Raw genomic sequence first — 25877 nt, 5'->3', positions numbered from 1 at the left:
TTGTGTTCAGCAGGGGAGTGAACATTAGGCCTCTCTGTGACTTTAATTCCTTCATCTTTAAGACAAAGTTTTTCTTTCCTAATCTACAAGCATTTTTTCAGGCTTATTGCTTGGGGTCCCGTTCACAATCAAAATGTTAGGACTTAAATTGAATCTCAGCCTGAAAAACAAGTCTTGAAAGAGTGACTGTGAAAAGGAGAGCCAGTGCCAGCCTCCAGGAAGACACAGCAAAATTATTGTTAATACCTTATGCTAAATAGTCACGTCAGCTGGCGTTCTACTGTAGGGCCAGCCAGCAGCTGTGTCTCTCCTTACATGTTCTCCTTATGTCATGTACAGTGTCTTCTATGGTATTCAGACTCTTCTCAGCAGTAGTCATGCATTTTACCCATTTTGTTTGTTTTGGCAGGCAGGCCTATCACTTTGCTTTCAGAAGTTGTCATAACATTCTTCTATCTTTGTGTTTTTCTTAATTTTTTTCCCCCTTAGGGTGTCCTATTCCACGAAGAATGGAATTGCCAGGATGAGAGCAGTGTTGGTAATTACACATGTCAAAGGCAGCTGATTTTAGGTTTAAGCATTTCTGCTTTTCAGTAACATATCTGAAAGCTTTTAGGTGACTGTTATTCAAAGCTGCAGGATCAGCCCACTTAAGAAGGGTGCATCTATTTAGGTGTTACATCCATGTCTGTAAAACACCTCAATGAAGCTAAAGCTAAATTTTCTTACAGAGATAGAATCTTCAGATTGAACCTCTGTTTAATATTTGCAAAGTCTTATTCATGTACCAAAATCATACATTCAGGCATTTCTCTCTGTTACCAAAGCTGAGCAATACATAATTTCTAAATGTATGGGTTTGTTCTAGTTTTGCAGAGCTTTGGTTTACTTTCTTGAATCTTTCTTTGTGGGATGCTTTTGTATTCTATGTATGATTTATTTAAAGTTTGTGCAACGCTGATTAATTTCTTGATTTTTTTAAATTACTTTCATTCCACTTTTTCATTCCACAAATTGGAAAAGGTGTCTGAAATATAATTTTATATATTTCCTGTTACCTAGCTATATTTGCTGTTATTTTCTCTGTATTGATGAGACAGAAACTGTTTCCACAATAACATCTGAAGATTTGTAATTAGTTGCTTCATTTTCACCCTTATGCTTAGACAGTTAAAACACTGATATTAATATTGCTTTCAGATACTTCTGGATTGAAGTTTCCTGGAAAAAGAGCAAATACTACAGGTTCAGATCATTTATTCAAAAAGTGTCTATTGTCTCTGGTGTATCTGGAGAGGTTTGTGCTTTCACCTACCTAGCTGATGTTTTAGTTTGTAATAATCTCTAGTTTAAAGTAGCTTTTATTACATGTTATACAAATTTTGTATGGACATATTATACACCAGAAGATATTCAAGAACTGCCACTTAGGCAACCAATGGCTCAACTGAGAGGACAAAATTTATTAGGACAAATGGACAGTATGTACTACAAGGTACACCTGCAATAACACGTTTACAATATCAGAATAAAAATATTTTAAACCTCTGCTATCTATACAGTGATCTGTGATTCTCTTTTCTTGAAAAAGGTGATGATATTTAAGGATGGACCAGAAGTATTCCTGTCCTTTTGTGCAGTAAATGCCAACTTAACGTTTCAGCAATAGCCTTGTTTGCATATGGATTTTACAAAAATCCATTGAAGATTATTTGAAAACCAGCTCATTAGAATGACAGATTGCTTACCAAATTTTGTTTTCTTGTCAACTAATATTGGTTACATTCAATTAAACAAGGTTGTACTTTCTAAAAACATAATCTCTGTCAGCAGCTGAGTGCCTTGCTTATATCTGCAGATCAGATTCCTAATTTCTAAATCTAGTTGGAAGATTAGGCTGTTTCTAAAATTTCTCCTTTTCATACAGCTTTCACATTTTCACTACCTCTATTCTGCTATACATATTGTTCAAGTACCAACGCTGCAGATTATTAAGTGGGGGTGAGAGAAAGGCTTTAAACAAGAGCAATTGTCAGCTTTCTGTCATGGTGTGTTGTCAGATGTTTGACAAGCTGTCTCTTGGCCACAGGCCATCTGGTTGTAATGGAGCTGACTACTCTTCTGAAGAGCCAGCAAAACATGTGGCCACACGAAGCAGCAGCTCCATGTCATTTGGTCAAGTCAATAAAGCAAAGGTTTGGGGTGTAGTAATCCCAGTTCTGACATGGTCTTGTTAGTTGATTAAGATTCTTAAACTTTCTGTGCTAATTTGTCATCCCACAAAACCAGAAAGTACTACTTACTAACTTGACTTGAGTGTTGGAAAAATTGATTAGTCAGTGTTTACGAAAAGTTATAACATAATTAATTATGAGTATGATTAAAGAAGAGTTATTGAGAGGAATCATATAATAAAGAGAATATATATGGGGGGAAAAAGTGAAGTAAAAATGTAGACAAAAATGAAGTGATGTAGTGGAGTGAACCTTACACAGCCAAGATGAGAACTGAGAATTAGAGTGTACATTTATGCATACATTCTGCTGTGCAAAAGAAAGGAAGAAAGATGCTGCATTTGAAGGAGGGAGAAACTAAAGAACTTGGAGAGGGAAGATTTATGTTTCCTCCTTTCAGCAATGAAGGAGGAGAATTTTTTTTTTTTTTAAGTTACTAAAAAATATAGTTTATGGGTTTCTGAAATTTGCGTTCCTTCCTTTCATTAGGAACACATTTTCTGTGGGAGTTGCATTGATTTGGAAAATGCATAATAAGACCATAAATAAAATAAGATCAGAATAATATTTTAATATTCAGATGCTTTGATTTGCTTCTTGAGGACCTTTCTTGCAGTACTGCATAGTACTTAACCACTGCTGAAATTATTTCAGGCAATCAGCAGGGTATTTAGGTCTTGGTTTTCATGTAAGTAGTATATTAATGCATGTTCTGTATTAATGGCAAATTTATTCCAAAACCTCTTGGGTGTTGTGTAATTTTATTCTTTAAATATTTTTAAAGATGTTGAGGTTAATTATTCTGAATTATTTTCTATACAGAAGTTTCTACTGTGAAATAATTTCTTGTATCTGTATGCTGGACTTGCTGATATCCATTGAAAGTAAAACTGACCCTAGTCTTAACTATTACTGTACTTGCAGACCTTTATTCAGTGATTTAGAATTTAGCTAATCAAGATTACTTTTTTATTTTTTGTCATTACTTTTAAAAGAGAATCTTGACTCTTGAATGCTCTTTCCCTCTTATGATAAAATTTTAATTAGTGTTTTCCATTTGCTGAATTATTTGGGAGTATTGGTAATTTCCTTTGCTTTTGAATATAACACACTGACATATGAATTATGATTTCATTGTACTGTGACAGTGTCTAGTATTTCTAAAATTCTGCAGTGGGGCGTGAGCAGGCGTACTACTTGTGTACTACTCATCTGCTTACATGCTTAGTTTATACATTATTTATTAGACTTATAGGCATGAAATTAAAAATTTGAATTAATAATGTGACTGATGTAAAGCAGAAGTTGCTTATTTATATATGACAGGCAATTAGGAAAAAAACACCCTTACTTTAGTTTAATGCATTTTTGCTTACTTTCAGACTCAGTACAGCCTCATGAATAAATGTTTGACTCCAGGTTACTAGGTTTGTGTTTTGATTAGAAACAACTCAGAGGTGAGGTAAATTTGTTAACTTATATGCAATGGACACAGGAGAATGTGAAGGTGACACAGTTATGTGGCTTCAGCAGCTCCTGCTGTTGTTTCCTCCTGCAGATCAGGAGTCTGTCAGCAGCCCCTCTTAGCACAGACGTCGTCATCCAGTGCACAGCCAGCACAGGAACCCTGTTTGAATGACCTGTGAATCACATGCAGCTCAAGAACATCACCTTTTCCTTTCTCTATTTCTTGCACATTTTTATAGAGAGTTTCATTGATTAAGAAAGTCTGTGTGTGTTGAACTCATTGAGAAGTAGATCAGGGTTGTTTTGATATTTGAAATATCATTGCAAGGATGTAAGAGTATGTAGAGAATGCAGTTGGGTGGGTAAGTATCATAGTGCTACTCAGTGCTGTGGAATTGCTGCATGTGTAAGGATGGTTAACATGAAGGGTGTAAACAGTTAAACTTTCCTGTCTAAATTTTCTGAATACTGTGCACTTACAGTTCCTTTAACTAATAAAATGAAAATAAATGAAAACTTGTTTTGCTGCATTTGAAGTGTTCAGAAATAGACGGGGAAATGAATGGTGGGAGGAAACCTAGTCGTGCCTACAGCATATTATCTGCCTTAACGCTACAGGTTGCAACTGGCTCATAGTGACAAAGAAAACAAAAATGTTTTATTTGTATTTTGATGCATTTTTTTTTTGTAGCTTTTTGAAGCAAGACACCATTGCACTGCTACAAAAAAAACTGAAGTGGTTACATTTAAGTATTTCTCTTACTAATAGAATATAAATTTTTAAAGATGCATGTGTTTCTGAGGCCTAAACTCTACAAAAACACTTTTCTTTCTTGAAATTAGAGTAGTTTTAAGCTGGTGGCCATTGTATAAATAATCATTCAAACACATTTGCTGATGGTTTGCCAAAACTTTGAAGTATTTTTTTTCAGAGGTTAGAAAACCTTAATTCAAAATTATAATTTAATGGAAAATTTTTTCTATTGATTATTATGTAGAAACTCATTTATTACTGTATTTCTTTTAAAATTATTACTTTAGAAGAAAAAGGATAAATTCTATTTATATAAGTGCTTCCAAACATCTGCAGTTCAAAGTGCGTAATTCACAGTGACACCAAAGGTTGGTTTGTGTTTTGACTGGATGACTTTGGTATTATTTTTGTCTGCAGAGGAAAGAGTGTATAGCATCCAAGTGGCGCAAGATGTTTGCCTCTCCAGAAATTGTGATGAATTTGGGACAAGGGGCAGACTGTTCAAAAAAAGAAAAATATTGAGGGGAGGGAGAAGAAGGGCAGTCAAAGTGAGAACACTTGCATTCCATTTGGCATACTTGAGCTGGGAGCCAGTCTGAAGTACAGATGATTATAAACAAAGTAAGAAGAGGTGAACAAAATAACCAGCTAAGAGAAGAATCAGTTGAATTGTTTTTGTTTTCTTCACATGGTTATTTATTGTATTCAGGTTTCCACAGGTGAAGACTTAAAAATATAACAGGTGAAAAAGTAGCTTTGTTTCTTCATCTTTTTCGTGTGTGGTGTCTGGAATAATTACTTGTGCTTCAGTTGTTCATGGCAATGAATATATGTTAACTAATTTCAAAACGTAGATGCACTTTATCACTTCTGAAGGTATTATGCTGTGTAGTAGTAGGACCTCAGTACCCCATAAACTTATCTTTCAATGGTAATGATGCATTTTCCATCAATATATGGTGTGTCATTTACTTTGAGCATGAGCATTTTGCTTAAAATTCATAAAGGAAAAAAATGCATGTGGGAAAATAGTTCTGCTATTCACATGGACTCCAACTTTCCCAGAATTTGGAGAACATAAATCATTTTCCCAAGTTATTCAGGAGAAATTAGGTTATTTTTATTTCACAGTACTTCAGTAATCGAGAATTCCATTTCCACAAGGTCTTCATGCATAAAAGTCCACAGAATGTGGCAGAGTACTCACTGTTTGAAGTGAAGGTGCTGATATGCAATCAAGTCATTATGCACTGGCTGACCCAGAGTGAGTGACTTTGCACTCACTTTTGATTTTTGTGTGACTTGAATAAAAATATGTTACCTTTAGTTTAATGACAGAATTAAGCTGTTTGTGGGAGACTGTGATTATGTATTTTTAAGCAAGGGAGGCCTCATAAGGCTTGCGATCAGATCAGACTAAAGATCCACCTGCCTCACCAGCCTGACCTCACTCTGGTCAGTACAGGAAAAAGCACATTGCAATACCTCCCTCTAGGCACTGTCGCTTTTTTTCAGCAAGCTCCTCGGTGGACTCTTATGTGTTTATGCCAGTGCTGATTCTTAAGGTTGTAAGCACTGCAAGTTTTGATAAGGACTTCAGAGGAACAAATGTGTCCTAATGAAATATTATCTTTTGTATGTGCTAATTGAATAAGACAATCAAATATTATTCAGAATTCAGGAAAGAACTTTGTGCAGAATTTTGCCTCATCTTAGTACATTTGTTTCATTAGACTTTGGCCCCCATACCTGTAATAACAGAAACAAATCAATTGCTTTCCTTTTTCTCTAGCATATAAAAGGCATAATGTGTTGACTTTTTTTCCCTAGCATATTGCCACAAGTTCAGGAGAGGTTAGTTTGGATTCCTTTTAATGAAAGGCAGTGAAAAATACTATATGCCATATAGTAATATTAAAAGCAAATATAGATGTAACAGGATTAAATAGCCACCAGGACTGCATTTGTAGTAAGGAAGTGTTATGGTTTTCTGTTATATTCAGTTTTAGCTGTTGCTTCCTGAGCCTGAGAGTGTCACAGTACCCTTTCCTGGGTCAAATCTGTGCTGAAATACAAAATGAGAAATTCACCTGACATTACCATCCTACTTCAATGAGATGAGAGCGAGGGACCCTGGTATAGCAAAACATTTATGTCTCTTTGAAAGCACTCGAACAGCCTGATTGACCTAAGAAGTGCAGAGTTAAACAGGTGTGAAACCTCTGGGGATAGGTGTTGTCTTCATACAAACAAACTACACAGGGACCAAATGGTTGAGGCCAGGGGGTTGCTCTGCTCAATGTTAATGCTTTGCAGTATTCCATCTTTGTCTCTATTAACATTATTTCTCCACTGGCTTGCAGGTTTTTCTTTTGTGCAATGTCTGAACCTTTTACTTTGAGAACACCTCACTGAAGAATCATGTTAAATAACAATCAAAAAATAACTCATCAATCTGTGTAGATGTGGCAGGCACCATAACACTATGTTAACGTGTTACAGGTACAAGTTGAAGAAGAAATGCTGAAAAGCTGACAGCGTGTTAAAGATGGTTTGTTTATACAAGTGCTGAAGTTATGTTTGATATGTTAATGCAACCTCATTTTCTAGTAAAGGCCAAACACTATTAAGCGGTTATTTGCATTGATTTTTCTATCTTCTGAAATACTTGATTCAAGGTAAACCATCTTTACTCCTTTTATATAACTGGAACTGGGGCTATCTTTTAACAGTCACTTGCTGGGTAGGCCTCATGGACTCTACTCAGTGATATTCTCCTGGTCCATTTCTTGACCTCTCCATCAATGTCCCTTTTAGCAGATGTTCTTTCTTGCAATTTGTCTGGATTTTCCCTGTGGCATTCCAACGCTCCCACCTGGAGAGTCACTGAAAGAGGTCAGCACCCACTGCAGCTTGAACCGGTGCCTCTCACAAACATCCTCATTCTGCTGAATCATGTTACCTGATGCTCATTTTAAAAGACTTGACAGTAGCCTAGTAGTTTACATTTTAAGATGGGAGGGAAGAATATATTTACTTGCTGTCTATCCTTGCTTTCCCGGCTGAATCTCTTCTTATCCTTTTTGTATGTTACCTGGCTTGCTTTTCATTTTGTGTCTTAGCTGCTTGTGATACATCCTGTGCTGGGTACAAAGGTATTTGTTTGAAAAGACTGAGTGTATTTAGAAGAGTTGCATGGTGGAAATTGAGATAGAGAAGATTGAATCTCTGTTGCTGGGAATGGATGATGTTGTAGTGACAGCTGTACAGTTGGGCAGTGATGGCTGCTCAAGGAACACTTAAAGTAGGCTTAACGAAGTTCACTGTCTGTCAAGTACATTATCACCTGCATCAGGCTAGCTAAGGTAGGAGACTTTTGGGGGGAAATGCCTTCAGAGAGGAGAACAAATGTGTGGGTTTGAAAGAAGAGAGGACACCTTTGTCAGGATTGGTTTTGGGGGTAGTTTTGGTTTTTTTTACCTTCAGTGTTACCTCTCTGGCTACAGAACTCTGAGTACACACAGTAGACCACACAGTAAAGTTTATTCTTAGTAAATTGTTTGTGTGATACCTTTATAAAATTACATTACCATGTCTGAGGCTTTAATATCCTTTACTGAGCAAAGTAATTAGTGTTCTGATCAAGACATTTTCTCATTGACATGTGTCTACACTGCTCTTTTATTCCTTGATGTACTCCAAGTATCTGAAGTAGAGAAGCAGTTTTCTCAGTTAACAGCCTGTGTTTCATAAAGTGTTGAACTCGTGGGAATTTGGATTTAAGGGCACAATTAAACCTCAGATACGATGTTTAGGTAACCTGTGTTGCACAAGATATATTCACTGTTTGAAGTTTTCCCAAGTGTGAATTTCCACAAGTTTGAGATAGCAGAATTTAGACACAGTATTTCAAATTAAACACTTCCTTTAGCTTTCAGCTTTCTTAAAAGGATACATCCAACATTTCTTTTTTGTCAGTACCAAGTTAGGTGATGTCTTCTCTTCACTGTGCTCCAAAAAGTATTTTTATATATGTTTTTAAAAGGAAATTTAGTTTCTTACTTCCAGCTGTTGGCATTTTAGAGCCCTGGAGTGAACCAATAAAAACACATGTTCTTTTAAAGAACATCTATTTTTACTGGACCTTGCTAACAACTAGTGACACAGAATTCAAAAAATGTTGGCTCAAATGAATAGAAGGGCTACATTGTTTTAAATTCTATTTTTAAAACTTTTCTTTACAGCAAGATTACACTAAAATTTCATATTCTCCTGCACTTATGAAAAGGAGTGCTTGACTTTAGAATGCTGTTTTAATATTTTTAAAGTAGTTCAGGTATCAAAGTTGTCAAGTATAAAATTTTGCTAAGACATACACAGTGTTGCTGCTTAAGAGTATTATTATAATGCTTTCACAAAGAAGGTAATTGAAGATTTTACTTCCTGGACATCCAAGAATAAATGAGAATATCTTCTGTTAATGCAATGTTTCCAACATAATAAAACACTTAGGTGCAAAGGTCAAATTAGATCACCATTTCTTTCAGTGATGCCTCAAATTGAATTCAAGCAGTATACTAGTTAAATATGCCCTGGTTTTTTTCAGATATCAACACTCTTAGTAGAAATGAAATGAAAGAGAAATCATGAACTGTTTCCAAGTGTGATGTAAATGTAATCATGTCAAGGTTGACTTGATAAGGAGGTTCACCCATTGTATGTTACTTGTGTTGCATCTTCACTGTTCTTTACTTGTTCTGTGTTCTGCAAGATCCTGGAGTCCCACTGCTGCTGTTTATTTCAGTGTCCTGCCTCCACAGGAGTGAAGAGGAATGCAGAATTAAGATTACAGCCATAGCCTTAGTTGTACAATCTGCTCTGTACACCGAGATCTTTTTTCGTAAAGCCCTGTAGCTAGATTTGGCTCTTAGCATATTTTCACATACCTTTTGGAATCAAGAGAATAGCATGATTATAAATTCAAGTTTTAAAGGTAAATTGAGATTTTATTCTTTTTAATAATATTTACAAAACTTGTGCTGTTGTCAAATTGCGATTCCAAAACACTGTTTTGAAGAAGAATGTTGGCAAAGCAGAAAAGTCCTGGTGATCATACATGATGTAATGTATAGTGCTTGAAGTGGTAGATTGTTTTTTTTTAAATTGTGTTTAGATCACGTAAACTAAGGAAAAAATGTTGCTAGAGGAAAAAAGAAACCCTAACCTGTATTTAGTTCTTCAGTAGTTTTATTAGCGCCTTCGTGTGTGCAAACACATAATTTTCCTACTGGACATGGAAGAAGAATTACAGCTGGGATTCTGTGATTTGTGATTTTGTGTGTGTGTGTGTGTATGTGATATAAACAGAGACATTAAATATCTCAAGTATGTGAAAATACTTACAATCAAATGTATCTTAATATTTTTTCTGTATTTCCCTATCTATGGGAAAATGTCCTTTTTTCTTGAAATAAAAATGAAACTGTACATTAAGGAAGTTTACAACACACACCGGGAGAATCTCTAGGCCAGAAAAATTCACTGCTTTTAAAATAGGTAATCCTGTTAGAAATAAGCTCAGATTTCTAATATAAGTAATGAAATATAACAACAGATATGTGAATGGAATTTTTAATAGTAGTGTTGGGCTCCTACAAATATTTAAAATGTATTCAAATAGAGGAATGGATCATTCTGGTTTATATACTGTACTGGATACCTGATGAGCAGTACCTTGGTAAGGTCTTATTTTGTATTTAAGAACTGTACGTATTGTTATGTCCTTAAAATTTCTGTCTCAATATCCTTTAGCATTCCTTATTTTACTAAGACCTCAGTTATAATTTTTTCAGTTCTGCAGCTTTCTGTTTCACAGTTTTTCTGTTTTTAGAGTTAACATGAGCCAGGCTTCATTGTCCCATATACTGAATTGCTCAGGAATAGGTTGTATGTACACGATGGGAAGCTCAGTTCTGTGTTGTCCACAGTTGCTAAGATAACACAAGAGACTGACATTGTCAGGTCCTCCATTTGAGACAGCAATGCCTACATGGGCATTATATCAGAATTCTTACTCCTTTTTTGCTAGGGTTTTCAGAAAGTATGTATTAAAATATTTTTTATCAATTAATTGTCTTTTGTTTCCACAGTCTGTTAGCTTTGGGTTTTGGTTTTGGTGGTCATATCCAAACTACTTGCTTGTAATGCATTGTTGTAAAATGCTTCTCCTGGTACTCTGCTTTTCCCTAGGTCTAACAGTTGTTCCCCTATGTCTTCTTGGTACTTCATCTGTTTTGTTTTGCTTTTTTTTGTAAAACAGTTTTTTTCATGAAGTGTCTGCTAAAAACTAATTGCTCTTTCAAACCAATGAACTGGGCAAGACCTTTTATAGTTAACATTAAAAAGAGCAAAATATAATTTGGCTCACAACTTGCAGATTTTTAATCATTAAAATAAATGCTCAGCAGACAGCGGTAAGTATACATGAATAGATGCACACAGTAGCAAGTGGTAATTTTTTCATTTCTTGTCATTAAGTATTTAAAGAAAACAATCTTAAAACTTCTTTCAATATGTTGTGTGTGTTGGAGAATTAGAGTAACCTCTTAGTGTGAAAAATACAAGTATAAAAATTCATGTATATTTTCCTGTAAAAGGCTGGATCGTTGATTTGGGAGGAGGGTCTTTCATTTGCTTGCATTTCAAAAAGCATGCATTCTTTCCTTTATATCTACTTTCTTAATACATAAAAGCCAAAACCTAGCCATATATTGGCATAACTAGGAGCAGAAATTCAACCCAACATTCTGATAAATATCTTATCTGATACTTAGCTTTTTTGGCTTACATTGGACCAGGAAGAAACTGAGTAATTAGACACATTTAAAAAACGTAGCTCTAGTACTGTCTGGGATTGTAACTTGCTTTTGTCTGATGCTTTCACTACTGCAGAAATGATGATGGGGTTATTTACGTTAAGTCGTTTGGCTTGTTGAAAAAAAATATGCCCACACTCCTCTACTTAATGGGATTCTTTCCTCGTTGCAGTGCAAACGGCTGGAGCAGGAGCTTCATCATCTGAAAGAGCAGAACCAGACTTCAGCAAACAACACGAGACATATGACTGCTGAAAACAATCAAGAACGTGCTCTGAAGGTAAATCTCCATTTCTTCTTGCAGGCAAATTAAGGTTGTAAGCCCCTGGTGCCAGCTTTCTGGGCTGCATATATCAGTTGTGTACATTGCGGCAGAAGTGAGCTATGGTGTTTGCCAACAACTGCTTCTTTAAACACAGATACAGCACCCTTCTGTTATGGTTTTATTTTATTTTGCGTATGAAAGCAACAAGAAAAAAAATAACATATCCTCCAAATTATTGGGCTGGTAATTAACACTAAATTCTTGAGATCTGTCCTTGCAATATTACATTGTATAAGGTGAAGAAAACTGCAACTGTTTGTCTCATGGTACCTTTGCAAAACTAATATTTTAAAGCATGGCTGTTTGATCTGCTCCCAGCAGTGTGTGCTATATTAATAACATTGTTGACCGATACTACTAGTGACCACATAGTTGATACTACTATTTGCAAAAGGGTAGCTACTTGGAATTGGGAGGAGGAATAATAAGTCTTGTCAATAAGAATAAAAATGAGCAGAGAGGCGGGAGAGGGTCAGAGAAAGGCCAGTGTAAAGTGACAGGTTATTGCTGCTTTGAGAAAGGGAAATTGTAATGTCAGTGGAATTGATAGCTACATACCCAGCAATCTCACCGTTAGCCAGGATAAGAGACTGTGCCAGGTAAGATGTGCAAGCGGTGTGCACACCTCTTCAACCACTATATTCCTAAAAATCTCTTTTATCAGTAGTGAAGAGACAATACAAATACAGAAGTTACTCTGTTTATACTGTGTTGTCATTTTAAAACTGTTTGGTTTAGACAGTAAGATCCAAAGGCATCTCATTTATAGATAGCTTTTCCTCTGCCTTCTTTTTCTATTTTTTCTTTTTATTTGGGAAACATCATTATTCACACAACAACTTGACCAAAGCAAAGTATAGGAGTAAAAGTAAATCCTTGTGTAGTTTGACATTTCTCAGTAAGAAAAACAATAAATATAACAATAATAAATGGAGAGAGGCTGTATGCCACCCAAATGCTGTATGTTCCATGGGTTTATAATTGCAATCAAAATCTGTGGTGAATATTACAAAATCAGGTGTGCAATACTGAAAGCAGATGACTGGAAATGGAGATCATAAACATTCAGGGCTGTTTCTGACTGCAATAACAGCCTGGAAAACTGATGTCTGGTCAGGATGAAGGTCGTGTCAGTGACTCACATAGGAGTGGGTTTGGTCAGTGCTCTGGCGCTGGCTGCAGATGGCTGGGATGCTCCTGCTGCTGTCAGCGGCAGAGCTCCCAGAGGAAGAAATACCCAGCCAGAGCCCTCCACGGGTCACGCACCTCCCCTGTGACACCCTCCTGTTCTTAGCTGGCACCTCCTGCCTCTTGCATGCTCTCAGTAGCTCTTGCAAGGCTACACTCAGAGTGCATGTACAGACCCAGGCATCCCATATTGTCCCTTCTCCACTGCAGAGAGCCTTCTGGACATTTGACCATTTTCAGGGAAATAGGACACATCATTTGTCTCTGTGGTACAGGGTAAATATCAACTCAGCTTTTATTTTCACTGTGATCCAAGGAACTACATTTATTTTAACCACCTCTACATGCAAGCTAGGAACTGTGCTATGTGTTATTAACCTGTCCAGCAGAAGGAATCCGGGTATTTCTTCTGAGTCTGTCCAGGACAGTTTGTATCAAGAAAGTTTTTTAAAAAAAAATCTGTAATTTTCCCTATTCTCTTACACGTAATTAACGTTGAGGCAGTCTGTTGGTTCAGTTTGGCAAAACATGTATTCTGATGATGAGGAATTTGATCTGCTTTAAATTTTCTTAAGGGAGTAACAGAAGTGTAAACATCAGTTGTAGTGCAGGGATATTTGCAATCTTAACTGGATAAAAATACAGTAATCAGGATCAGATAGATTAATGATGGCGTAAAAGTTTGTGATAAAAGATGAGATCGTTACCTCTATGGAACCCTGAAATACACTTAAGAACAAAACCCAATGGCTATTGTTTCTTTTTTTACTTTTTAAAATCATGTCACAGTAGTGAGTTGCTTGGAAGGAAAAAAGTGTAAGACCAATCCACAAAAAACCTATTTCATTCCACTGATGTTAGGGTCTATTAGGTAAAATAAGCTGCAGAGCTTTCAGATTTATTTTTTGATATATCAGCTCACGGGGCTATTGCCACCCTTCTTTGAGGCAGTAGAAATCCATAGCCAGGAGTGAGGCAAAGCAGTGGGGAGACACATTATAACTGTGGAAGAGGTGTGGTGGCAGTAATTTGTCTAGAGTCGGGGTCTGGAAATCACAAGGATGATGTAAACACTCTTTTGCAGATTTTTGGTTTTACACTTTTAGATTCCATGTCACACCTGAGGATAATGTGACAAATAAAACATATGACAAAGGAGGCATGCCATGCACATTATAATGTGCTATTTCATCTTACTGTGCCATATAACATCTGCACATCTTGGTAAGATAGCTCTTCTTAACTAATCTCTGTGTACATATTAGTAGCATGTGATTTTAAATTTCCATATTTCATGTATTTATTGCATAGAAAATTCCTTACAGCACTGTGGGCCATTCAGCCCCACAATGCCAAACTGGCACTCCTAATTTTTATAATATTTTTATTAGTCATAGGGGATTGTATTAATTGAATGAAAAGGCCAACTTCAAATCTTCCCTCCAGTCAATGCCCACAACTGCACAGAGGTCATTCAGAGAAGCATGTGGGCCCCTATTTCCATAGTTAAAGTAAAATAATCCTCTTCTTTGTGAAACCATTTTTTTAAATCTCTTATTATATTTCACATTGAATTATAGCTAAATCTTTTAGGGATAATTGCTTCCTAAGGGCCTATACATTTGCGCTCTCAGTACATTTTCATAAAATAAGATCTGCAGAGTGCTTTGCAGTTCTAATGTGTCAGGGTCTATATGTAAGATTATTCATTTGTGCTTGGCCTTCATAATTAACATTTGGTCTCTACTGATTCTGATAAATGTATTCCCAAAATGCGCAGAAACAACTGATTCAATTAAACATAAAAAAGTTGAAGAATTGCTACTTTTTCATTATTTTTTGAATAGTCATTCATTGTACTGTTGTTAGCTTTGCAGTGTGTAATTTTGAAATTCAAAGTTTTCAGTAATACATATTTTCTGAAAAAAAAAAAAAAAATTTTTTCCCGTGTGCATGTCTTCTTTACTGAGATGAAGAAGAATAGGAAATTATTGGGAAAGAAATAACTTATTGTGAAATTTTTTGGGAAATGTTTAACTGGATTTGAATGAAATAAAGAGAGGTGATTTTTTTTCCACAGGCCTTATCTATTTTGTAATCTGTAATTACAGTAGTATAGTAGTATATTCTTCTCAAAGCAGCTAATAATCTACTTTAAAGATCAGAGAGACATACTAATTTTACTTTCAAGGCAAACTCTTGAAAAGGAGAGGACTATTTCATGGTGATATACAAATCAGGTGCCCTTTACTGACTAAATGAGATTACTCCATCCAATTATGATGTCATTAGAACTGGTAAGGGTTATTAATCTCCTTCAGAGCTGTTGAGATGTTACATATTTTGTTATGATTGGCTTTTTTTTGTAATGTCTGCCTTTCTTTTTAGTTGTGATTTTTTGTAGAATTTATCCTACATGCTTCCATAGTTTTATTAAGAATATAATAAATTTAGAGGTACACCCAAGAAAGTGACCTGAAGGAGCTGTCAAAAGTTTGTCTACAGTAGTGTCATAAAGCAGCTGTGCCTGATGTCATCTGCTTTCTGCTGATATGTAAGAATCAGGTCAAGGGTAGGAAATCCACAATACATAGCAGTTGGGTAGTTGTTCCAGTGATGATGCCTGTGAAGAAGCCACTCTAGAGTACTTAATTTAAGTATTCCCTGATGCCTTTCATAAATTGTATTAAGTTCTGTTTTGATTCCTAGAATTTCCCAGATTCTTAGAGTAGAAACCATTTATCCATACCTACTTGACAACACCAACCACAAAACCAAATTCAACTGACTAGTCAACCTTTCGTCCATGAAGGGCAGAATCACAAGAGATTCTCATGTTATAAGAGCTTAAAAAAATTTTCAAAAGCTTTAACATGAAGTATAAAATGTTTACTACTGTTGAAAAGGCAGAGTATTCATGATATTGAGGCATACAATATTAACTATGGGAAAAAAGCCCTTCTTTCAGATGATGTGGCCTTTATTTGCAAAAACTAAATAATTCTAACTGGCTTTAGGTTTGGTGCTTCAGAGCTGAATTTTCATAAGTTTAATAAGTTTAGAGCTGATTTATGGCTATAAAGCCTCTGATTTCAACAGAGACACATGCTTTTGAAATGCTCTGTAATCCAGGGAAACTTGTCTGAAGTAGTGATGGAAAAAACAAGAGATTCCAATCTCATCTCTTCTATTCAAATTCCAGTTCAGCATATAACTTCTACATTTTAATCGTTATTAATTTCATTCCTTCATAATAATTTTACATGGGACAGCAGAGATCAGGTTAATTCATTGGACAGCTGGAATGTGAGTTTGGAACGTGTCGAGGCTCAGCCACATCCAGAGCACCACTCTGCCACCTTCAGCTACTGCGACTGTTGTGCTGTAGTTGCTGCAGTGCGGTGTGACTGATGGAAAACAGCTGCTGGTTTGCCTGTGCATTGTAGCTAACAGATGAATAGCTGTGTTGTCCGCTAGTGAGATGGGTGTTACACCTTTCTTCAGCTTCTAGCTACAAAGTAACTAGACACTGCAAAGAGTTTAATACTTGTTATTGATCCATTTGTCTGTATGGTGTTACTGTTCAGTACAGGATGCTTTTTATTTTGAGTGGTTGGTTTTTTTCTTCAATGAAGCACCTCAGCAATATTCATATGTTGGACAATCCACCCTTTTCTCTCACATTTTGTTATGAATTCCTCTGGCCAGTGTTCACTGTTCCCTCCGTATCTAAGAAAATCTCAACCTGTGTAAGCTCAGCTCAAGAGCTTACTCTGCGGAGTTAACCCAAAAGCAATCATGCTTTTCTTCCTGAGTGTCATGTGCTGCTGTCTAGAAAAAAGGACTGCTGTCACATTTGCAAATGATTTTATAAGTATGTTTGAAGATAGAATGCCAGCTTCATATTGGAAATAGAAGGGGTGAAGTAGATTGCAGATCTATCTCTCAGTGAGAGGAGATACCCTGTGCCCTTGCATTTAGTTATGATCTATATCTGTTTTTCTGGAACTAAAGGAACATTTCCCGACCAATGGGAATAGTTAACAGGCTTCTTGAAGGTTATCTCCAGCAAATAATATGTTGTTACAGCTAATCCTGAAAGGTTCTTCATGCTATTCTTCCAATAACTTACATGAGGGTAAAATACTACAGGATTTGTCAAAGTACGCTGCAATTTCTAACTTGTGCAAGAGCTGTTTCAGTAGTTCAGTTTCTTCTCCTAAGAAGGACTTCTCTTACTCAGCTTTCAGAAGAGTTGTTCAGTTCAGGTTATAGAAAGCCATAATGAATTCCCTTCTCTCTCCAGTACCTACCCTAACACAGGATGTGCTCTCATTTAAGTGCCTGGGGAATATGAGAGAAATTTGCTACCCTGTCAATAAAACTTGTTAAAAAGCACTTGAGATCACTGCTAATTTTTGGAGTGGAGGTTTGCTGAAGTTTTAATGCTTAAATTGCTTTTAATTGCATGGTGGAGGTGAAAATGAAAGACTAGTAAAACTTGGAGCATGCTGCTGAAAATCTGGACATGAGTAAGAATGCACAAACATTTTTCTTCCTTTGCTGCTTCATAGACAGTTTATCAGACAGGGTAGACACAATTGCACTCTTAATTGCGTTGAACAGAGCCTTTGCTTTTGCTGCACCCAGAAACACTTAATCACAAGGTCTTAAAGTGTGTCACTGAGGTTAGACACAAGTCTGTTCAGCTCTTATCCATGTTAGAAGAATGATTAATCACTTTATGGCTTGGTGTTATTAAATAGTGCCATACGCCTCAGAGGATATCAGTGTGAGCTGGTGCATCGTGCCATAAATGAGGCCACAGAAACTCCTGCAGAAGTAATTCTGTCCATGTTCCACTTCGATAATAATTTTCTGTGTTCCTTTCTCTTTAAGTTACAGTGTCTCCAAAAGCTGTTGCTACAGACTGACAGTTAGCCCGCCGAGTTAACTATTTCCGGAGAGGAAGAAAATAACTCATGTAATCCTACAGTGACCAACATTCCCCTTCAAGCCCAGTGGAAAAAATGTGAGCACTTGTTGAGTGGTCTTTAAAGTGGTCACTTGAAGTTTCCTTGGACCCAATTGTCTTTTGAGCCAAATTTCATAACCTGGTGCTCTGGTCAGTTCAGGGCTGGAGATCCTTAAGGGATCCATCCCTCGAAGGGTTTCTCCTTTGCTGTCATATGTTTAGGAGTGTAACAGTTTGTTTATGTGTATTCCTTTTAGGCAGGAAGTGACTAATTTAGTGTATGTATTTGACCATGAATCAGGCTTTTGATCTACTAGTATCACTATCAGTGACCAGTTTTATTAACTGGTTTTTGTAGCCATCCAGCCTAGCTGGTAGGCTTTATATAGTTATGTAGGTTTTGACAGAAAGTTGTTCACAAGTGCAGCAACATTCTTAGTCTCCTCCCATCTGGTGGTTAATGTTTTAGCACAGATAGACATTTGTATTCATTGATCAAAAATACCTTGTGTAGGGAGCTGAAAGTTAGAATAATTACTTAAATGTGGCATAAGCAAATAATACAATATTTTCCCCTGATGGAAAACGTGAGAAAAAAATTATGAGACATTTGCCCTTCACTGGGAGTGAAGTTGCCCAGAAACACAGGTTTCCAGAATTCGATAAACCTGGTTTATATGAAATGTCTACCTGGGAGCTGAAGAGAAGTTATGTTTGGTAACATTAGTATTTGTATGATTTCCACTGATCAGCTTCTGATGATATTAAGTGGTTGTATGGATAGGTGGCAGGGACGTTTGTACAGCTCTTGATTCACTAAGTCTTTGCTGCAGGCCAGGATTCTGAATGCATTCAAGCCTTGGGTTGTTTTCAAATAGAAGGAAACAAATAAACATACCCAAGTTCTCGTCTTGGTTGCACTGGCCACGCCACCTTCCTGTACCTTTAAGGCTGTCCTTTCACTGACCGCACCATCTGGCATGTCAGCCCTATGTGTACAGTGTTCTCTGCACAGCAGCTACTCAGGATTTCTTGGACTCTGTTCAAATGAAAGAAGACCAAACATTGGTGTTTCTTGCCTACTGTGATCTCAAGTCTTTCGGAATCGTTTCAAAAGAAAGTAATATATGTATAAGAGTGAACAATATTTGCCCATCTTGAGAAGAGTTGAATTTGTATAATTAATTATGCTTGTCTAGAGTTCTGTATCTCTTTAGCATGCTTCATATTGCTGTAAACAGCTGCCCAAGAATAGCACTGAATGTGTCTTGGTAAAATGAACAAGCAATGTCTTGGCTCAAAGGGTTTGTTCACCTTGCCCGAGGAGTACAAGTCTTCCTTCTCTCCTGTTAATAGATGCTGATCATCTCTTAACCAAAGCAGGTATGTTTATTGAACTTTGATTCAGTTCTAAGCATTAAGGAATTCATTACTCATTCACACTTGGTGTTTGATGCCAGCTTTCATCCGTTCGACTAAAAATTCCATGCAGGTCTGTTACTTTTTATTTGACAGCCTTCAAATCTCTCTTGGCACCAGATTACTCCTGACAATCTCAAACATCAGCTGTTTGTATATACCATATACAACCCTCTTTTTCATGGGTGATGATGCAGTCATTCAAACCTTTTGGCTGAGTCTTTTATTTTTTGCTTCTGTTTCATAGGTGGAAGTTGTCTTCCCATGAGGTCAGTCAGTGGTACTACTTCTGATTAGCAGATGTATTATTTCTGATTAATGCAGCAGGTTCTTGGAATGCAATATTTTGGCTTCAGGTGACTAAATCTGGACTATCATTCTCACAGTCATTTAGACTGCTTTCACTTCATCACTTCTGGTATGCGAAGAATCATCTCTTTCATGGTAATAGGTTTCTATGACCTTGTCAACAAGAACCTCTCATCCGTGTTTTTTATTTAACCGTTCTGTAATTGTGCGTAATAACTTAGCATTTTAGAAATACTTCGCACTTTCACACACCTGTTTTGCCTAGTAGCAGAATAGATCCCATTTTATATGATTGATACATTTGTCTTTCTAGAAGTTTTTTCTTTGCTGAGTTACACTGCCACTTGGTCTTTACAGTTTGAAGGGTGCTACATTTCAGTGTTCTGCGGTATTTTTGTCTAAACACTCATAAAAGACCTCAGAACTGGAACAGTTTATGGGCCTGGGTCTCAGATCTCAGATATATGTATTCTAGAAATATGTATTCTGAAATAAAGAGATGTTCTGAAGTTGTAGAAGATGAAGCAAACTATGCAGGCATCCTGTAGCCAATTATAAAGCTGTCTGCTACCTGCTCTTTTACTCCTTATCTCCGTAAAGATGACAGCCGTGCCTTAAACCTGTGATAAAAAAATGGTGTGTTCTAAAATACACTGAATTTCATCAGTATCTTGTAAATTAGAGTCACAGAGTCTGATACATAAGCAAAATCTACTGTAGAAACCACCGTCATGTTAGGACAGCTGCTTACATGTGTTCAAAAAATTTGAGGTGTGGTACTTAGTGTCATGATTTAGTGGTGGCCTTAGCAGTGCTGAGTTAATTGTTGGACTTGATCATAGGTATCTTTTCCAACCTTTACAATTCTATTATGATTCTTTGATCATAGGGAAAGGTGAGTTCTTATAAAATCAGAAACTCTTAACTGTAGTTGTAAGCTTTGTTGCCATCTCCAATGGTATAATTTGTCACTCCAGTCCTGGATTCATTTTCCTTCCTTCTGCCCAATAGCATGTCAATACTAGTACTACTATGAACCTTTGTAAGTTCTGAGGAGGTGTCATATTGCTGCACTTCAAACAGTTATAAAAAAAATTATTTTACTTTCCTGCTAGTATGGACTTTCATTTTAGGATTACATGGATCAGGAATTAAGGCCTTATGTTCATCTAATTCTAAAGCAATCATGAAGCCTACTGGATTGGATTTACTATAAGAAAACTAGGATTCCTTCCTTCATTTGCTACTTTCTGATACTATAAAACACATTTCCAAACTAAATTCAGAGATTCTAAATCTGAACTTCCTTTGTACATAAAATAGTAACTGCTTTCTGCAACATTTAAAGGTGGTCTTTGCATCACTTTTTATTAACATTATGCCTAATCTGAACTGGCACAGTTCTCAAAATATCTATCAGCAGTGTACCCTAATAAAACTAAGAAAATACAAAAAATATTTAGCAAAGTTAAGTATTTTTCATCCTTGAAGGTATTAAATTATATTAAATGTATTAAATTATGCTGAAGATGAGATAGCAAATTTCTTGAATGAAGAGGAGGAGTATCATGGTTATGTATTATATTTTATTTTGTAAATCTTGTTTCTTTGTCCGTATGAGTTCTGTTATCCATGCATGTAGAAAGAAGTGTGGTAAATGTTAATTTTCAATATTTCTTTCAGTGTCATACCATACACTCTTCATTTTTTATGCTGCACATGAAAATTATCCTCTTTTGTTTGAACAGCAACTGTAAACAAAATCTTGAGCCTGGATGCATGATGACATGCGAGTTATTTGTCCTTCAATAAAACATATAAAAGGTAGTAACCTAAGCTCTTCTGCGAAAGACAAGCTACAGGGTCATTAAATACCAAAGGTCTTGCTCTGACCCATCCATGACCTCCTTATCTGAAACACCTCTCAGAATTGATAGAATCTACTTTAGCTCTTGGGTACAGGAAACCAAGGGTAGGATAAAGGATCAATATAAACATTTCAGAATTTTAGGTATTTACTAAAAAGGAATATTTGGCCTTTGTATGTTTAAGTGTATCCAAATATATGTTCAGAACTGGAGAACCCTTTCCTAGCATTTTGTATACAAGAAATCAAATGATGTGTGCTTCAGAGTAGAAGGGGGGCAGATGCTGAAGGAAGACACTGAAGCATTAGGTCTTGGTGTGGTTTTAAAGGTGCAGACTGGCCTCAATTCAGAAGCTTCAAGGTCCTACATGTTTGCTCTTATTTGTATTTTTACTGCAATCTGGATATCCCTCCTGATCCCAGGTGAGCAACTTTAGGTTTTAGAGTGAGATGAAGTCAAAAGAGTCCATGTCTGAAAAGTGCAGCTTGGTGCTTAGCTATCACTTACTCAGAGGAACTGGGAATCATTTTGCCTATCCTGTTTAATTCCCATGTATTTATTTGGTCTAGTGCAGAGGCACATTTTCGATGTTAGTGCACTTGTGTTCCTAGATCACTAAGAGGCTTTTGAAAATCCCTTTTCCCCATAAATAAGAGGAAAAAACTGGTTTGACTTCCATGCGTGTGGCCACACAGAGGTGTAATGGAAAAGTGAACTTTGCTGTTCACACATTCAGGTTGCCAAGAGGAAAAGATGTACTCCTCCTGTGCAGTAGGTGTGCAGTTCTACCCAAGCAATATGCTGGTCATTAAAAAAATGAAAGAATGTAAAGAATGTAAAGAATTTATTTTGACCTTTTTTTTCTTTCTATGAAAGTGGGCTTCTTGCTCATCTGTCTTCTAGTAGATCTCCACAGCCTTCCTCATGAGATGATGGAGTGGTATCTGGAGTTGGGCTTTTCTCTAGGAGTCAGCTTTAGCTGAGTGAGCTGTATGTTAGGGATCAAGTAGTAAATTTGAAAGTTTGCTAATTCTGAGTTTCCAGACCTTAACCTTAAAAAGCCTTGTGCAGGCAGCCTGATGTACTACCTCTTCAGGATTAACACAAGCACAGATAAAACTGGACATATGATTTGACATGTTTTTTATTATTTGAAGTCTTATAATATATAAGGTATCAGCAGAAGTATATCATTGTATTGGGATTTCAACTCAACATATATTAGGTTTATCTTAATATTTAAAAACATTGCATGACTAGCTCTGTCGTGTAGCTGAATCAAAACTGTTCATTACCCTTGCAGAAAAAAGGAAGTGTTCACTGAAAAAGCTCAAAGTCTGATTTCTCCTGCAGAATGTGTTTGCAATTAAAACATCAATTTTTTATGCCTCCAAAATTCAGTCATCTTTGTTGTTACTTCCAAAGTTCAGCCTCTCTTAATGATAAGGTGAATATATCTTACAAAGAAAAAGGAATAGAGGGGTAAAATGAGAAAAGAGCTGTCTTTAAACTTCAGGTAGGAATCTGAAGTAACAAATGCAATTGTGTAATAGTAAGTAAGTGTATATCACTTTGCTTGAACATGGTATTAATGTGTATTGGTGATTGTATTAAGCTACTGAGCACCCAAATTTGCAATTTAAAATTAAACACAAAATCCAAATGTCATTTTTAGTTCGATTCAATATGGAAAGAAATCTTCAGGGGCTTCATTTTCTGAACTGTGTTGATTGGTACTGGATTTTCCATCTCCAGAATTGATTCTCCACTGAAGAACACACATCATCTTTCAGTTTTACTAGACATATTTAGATCCCATACAGTTTCACAAATTCTCCATTTCCTTGTGGATCACAGTCAAGATGATTATTTCAATGCTAATTTGTTTATTAAAGAAATACCTGCTATGCTGGAGGAGTTGTTAAGCCGGCCGTCATGATACGACTAGTGCATAGAGTTTATTCTTTACAAATACTTTGACCACACATTTTGAAAATTGAGAGGTTTTGTTTTTAAAGAATCAATACCGTTTCAACGATTTTTTTTACATTAGAAGCATCTTTTGGACCAGGTTTCCAGACTCTGAAGCTGATCTTGTATATATCTGTATATAGGCCAGATTCTGTGCACATGCACACGTTGCAGTGACTGCTGGACTGTAGTCCTGCTGACAGTAATAGTTACTGTTATAGCATCTAAATTTTGAGAAAAAATTAACCCTTTCTTGCTTAGACCTTGAAGCTGGTGAGTTCCGCATGTACTTAGTGGGACTATGTCCCAAATCTCTAAAGCCTTAGGCTATTATACACACATTTAGACTATTAAGAAATAGAAAGAGATCAGAGGAAGTTCAATTAAAATTTGTTTTCGTAAACTAGCTGTCTTACATGATACGAGATCTGGTAAGAGTATCTTGATGTTTTGCTAGTTCTTTCACAAGAGCTCAGGCCAGGAGACATTTTAACAGGAAGAAATCCTTGATGTAAACATTAAAAAAATCTATTATCCTTTCTCAGGATAATAGATAAACATATCCCTTCAAAACCTTTCCCCACAAAATCTCATTAAGATCATCTCTACCTTAACTGTGCTTCTTAGTGAGTTCTTCGGATCTGTAATCCTTCACCCCCTCTTCTGAAAAGATGAAACTATTTAGCACAGGTTTCTAGTTTAAAAATGGAGCTCGGTTTGCTCCACTTTTCAGTAGTGCTCTGAGTAAATTATTGGAATACACTACTTGGTGCCATTTAGATGCATTTCAAAGACCTGAAGATTTCAAACCTTTTCCTTGCATATAGTCTGTAGTCTGGAGGAGAGACTTAGTATATCAAGCATCATCTTTTTCTGTTTCTTTTTTTTTTTCTTTTTTTTTTAGAATTTTGACCATTTAAGAATATAACATAAAATTGACTGGTTTTAGTTGGTTATCTGTTCCCATTTCTTACAATTGAGCAGAAACTGTTGGAGGACAGAGTGGCTGAATGACTGGGAAGAAAGTGACTGAAACCTAGGAAATGCTGTTGATAGCTCCTTCCCTTTGGAATTGCTATGTAACAGTAACAACGAAAACACTCATTTTCCAAACTAGATAAAATAAAATCTGTTTATCTAGCCTATTAAATCTGGGTGCCAGCTTTCAAGCAGATGATGTTTTAAGCTCTGTAGATGCTAAATCCTGAAACATTTGGTCTACAAACAAAAAGCTGACATCAAATACAGCGTTACTGCTAGACATAGTAATGGTGTATATATGCTGCATTCACACAAAATAGGGAGATGATTGCTTTTTTGTATGTTGCTTAGGGTTTTTTTCTTATGTTAGAGTATTAAAACAGATATTAAATTTTATCATTAATGCAGTGCGTGGTCTCTCTTCAAATCCCCTTAATTACAGATTGACTCCAAGGATTACACAGCATGGATTTTAATTTTAACTGAAACAAAAAGAAAAGCTGCTTAAAAATTATTCTTGCTGAGTGACTTGTTGGACCACAAAACAATTTTAACATCTTTTGACAAGTGTTGTCAAATTTAAAAATTAGAGCTGAGCTAAGTTCACCTTCAAACTCCAGTTGTATCATGTCTGCTTCCCAAATAAAATGTTTTATTAACTTTGTCCTCACAAAGGAATGTCTGCTTCTCATATTTTTGTTTTTTCAGTTATTTTTTAGGAGAAAAAGACTCACAGTCTTGCTAAGATGTGTTTATGTTTGAAGAAAGTGACATCAGACATCATATTTCTTTTCTTTGGTAATTAGAGAAAAATTACCAGGCAGAATTGATGTAGCAGCAACAAGGGTATTTCAAGCTCTTACATTGTTTCCTTTCTGACCCCTATTTTTAGAACTTAAAATTCTGAAAGCTTCATTCCATCCTGAAACATAGAATAGCAGGTCTGAGTCCAGAAACAACATTTTCACAAACTGGGGCCTAGTCCAGTAAGCCTCACGCACAAAGCTACTTCTGTAAGTACCTGTTATTCCTCTGAGTAAAATCAGATGATCAGGAATCAGTTTTTTATCAGTTTCTTGTGGGATTTCTTTCCCCCATTTCTTAAAGCACAAAATCAGCTTCCCAGTTTGTTTCATTAAGTAAAACTCACTTGTCACAGTTATTAGTATATTTTTGTAGTTTTACAGTATATCTCCTCCTGGTTCTTTAATAAACACACACACATGTGGATACAAAAATGCTGCTAGCAAGGATTTTCTTGCTATTTTCTATGCCCGTGAGAGACTTTTTCTCTCTCACAGAAGAGGTAGCAGAGTATGTAAAGAACTAAACACCTGCAACCTTGAGAAGTCTTGTTTATAGTATAGTAGAAAATATTTTGACAATGGATGTTTTAGGATTTTAGCCAATCACCCCCAAGGGGGGGCTGATCCTTTGTCCAATTAGACTATGAAGAAAAAAGTCTATAAAAGAGTTTGTAAAATAATTAAATAAATCAATCTTGCTGCACA

At 36.2% G+C, this 25877-nt stretch overlaps 1 protein-coding gene across 6 annotated transcripts in view; it reads left to right on the top strand.

The window, feature by feature from the left end:
* The window catches only part of MIPOL1 (mirror-image polydactyly 1), a 191970-nt gene that overhangs the window by 82658 nt on the left and 83435 nt on the right, over positions 1 to 25877 (top strand). For all 6 annotated transcript variants that reach the window (XM_048306214.1, XM_048306216.1, XM_048306212.1 and 3 more), the window contains one exon: positions 11503 to 11610. In XM_048306214.1, coding sequence (XP_048162171.1) covers positions 11503 to 11610 — 108 coding nt within the window. The remainder of the gene's footprint in view (positions 1 to 11502; positions 11611 to 25877) is intronic.

This window comes from Corvus hawaiiensis, chromosome 6, assembly GCF_020740725.1.
Source record: "Corvus hawaiiensis isolate bCorHaw1 chromosome 6, bCorHaw1.pri.cur, whole genome shotgun sequence".
In the NCBI taxonomy this organism is placed as follows: Eukaryota; Metazoa; Chordata; class Aves; order Passeriformes; family Corvidae; genus Corvus; species Corvus hawaiiensis.
This window is presented reverse-complemented; position numbering and strand designations above follow the sequence as displayed.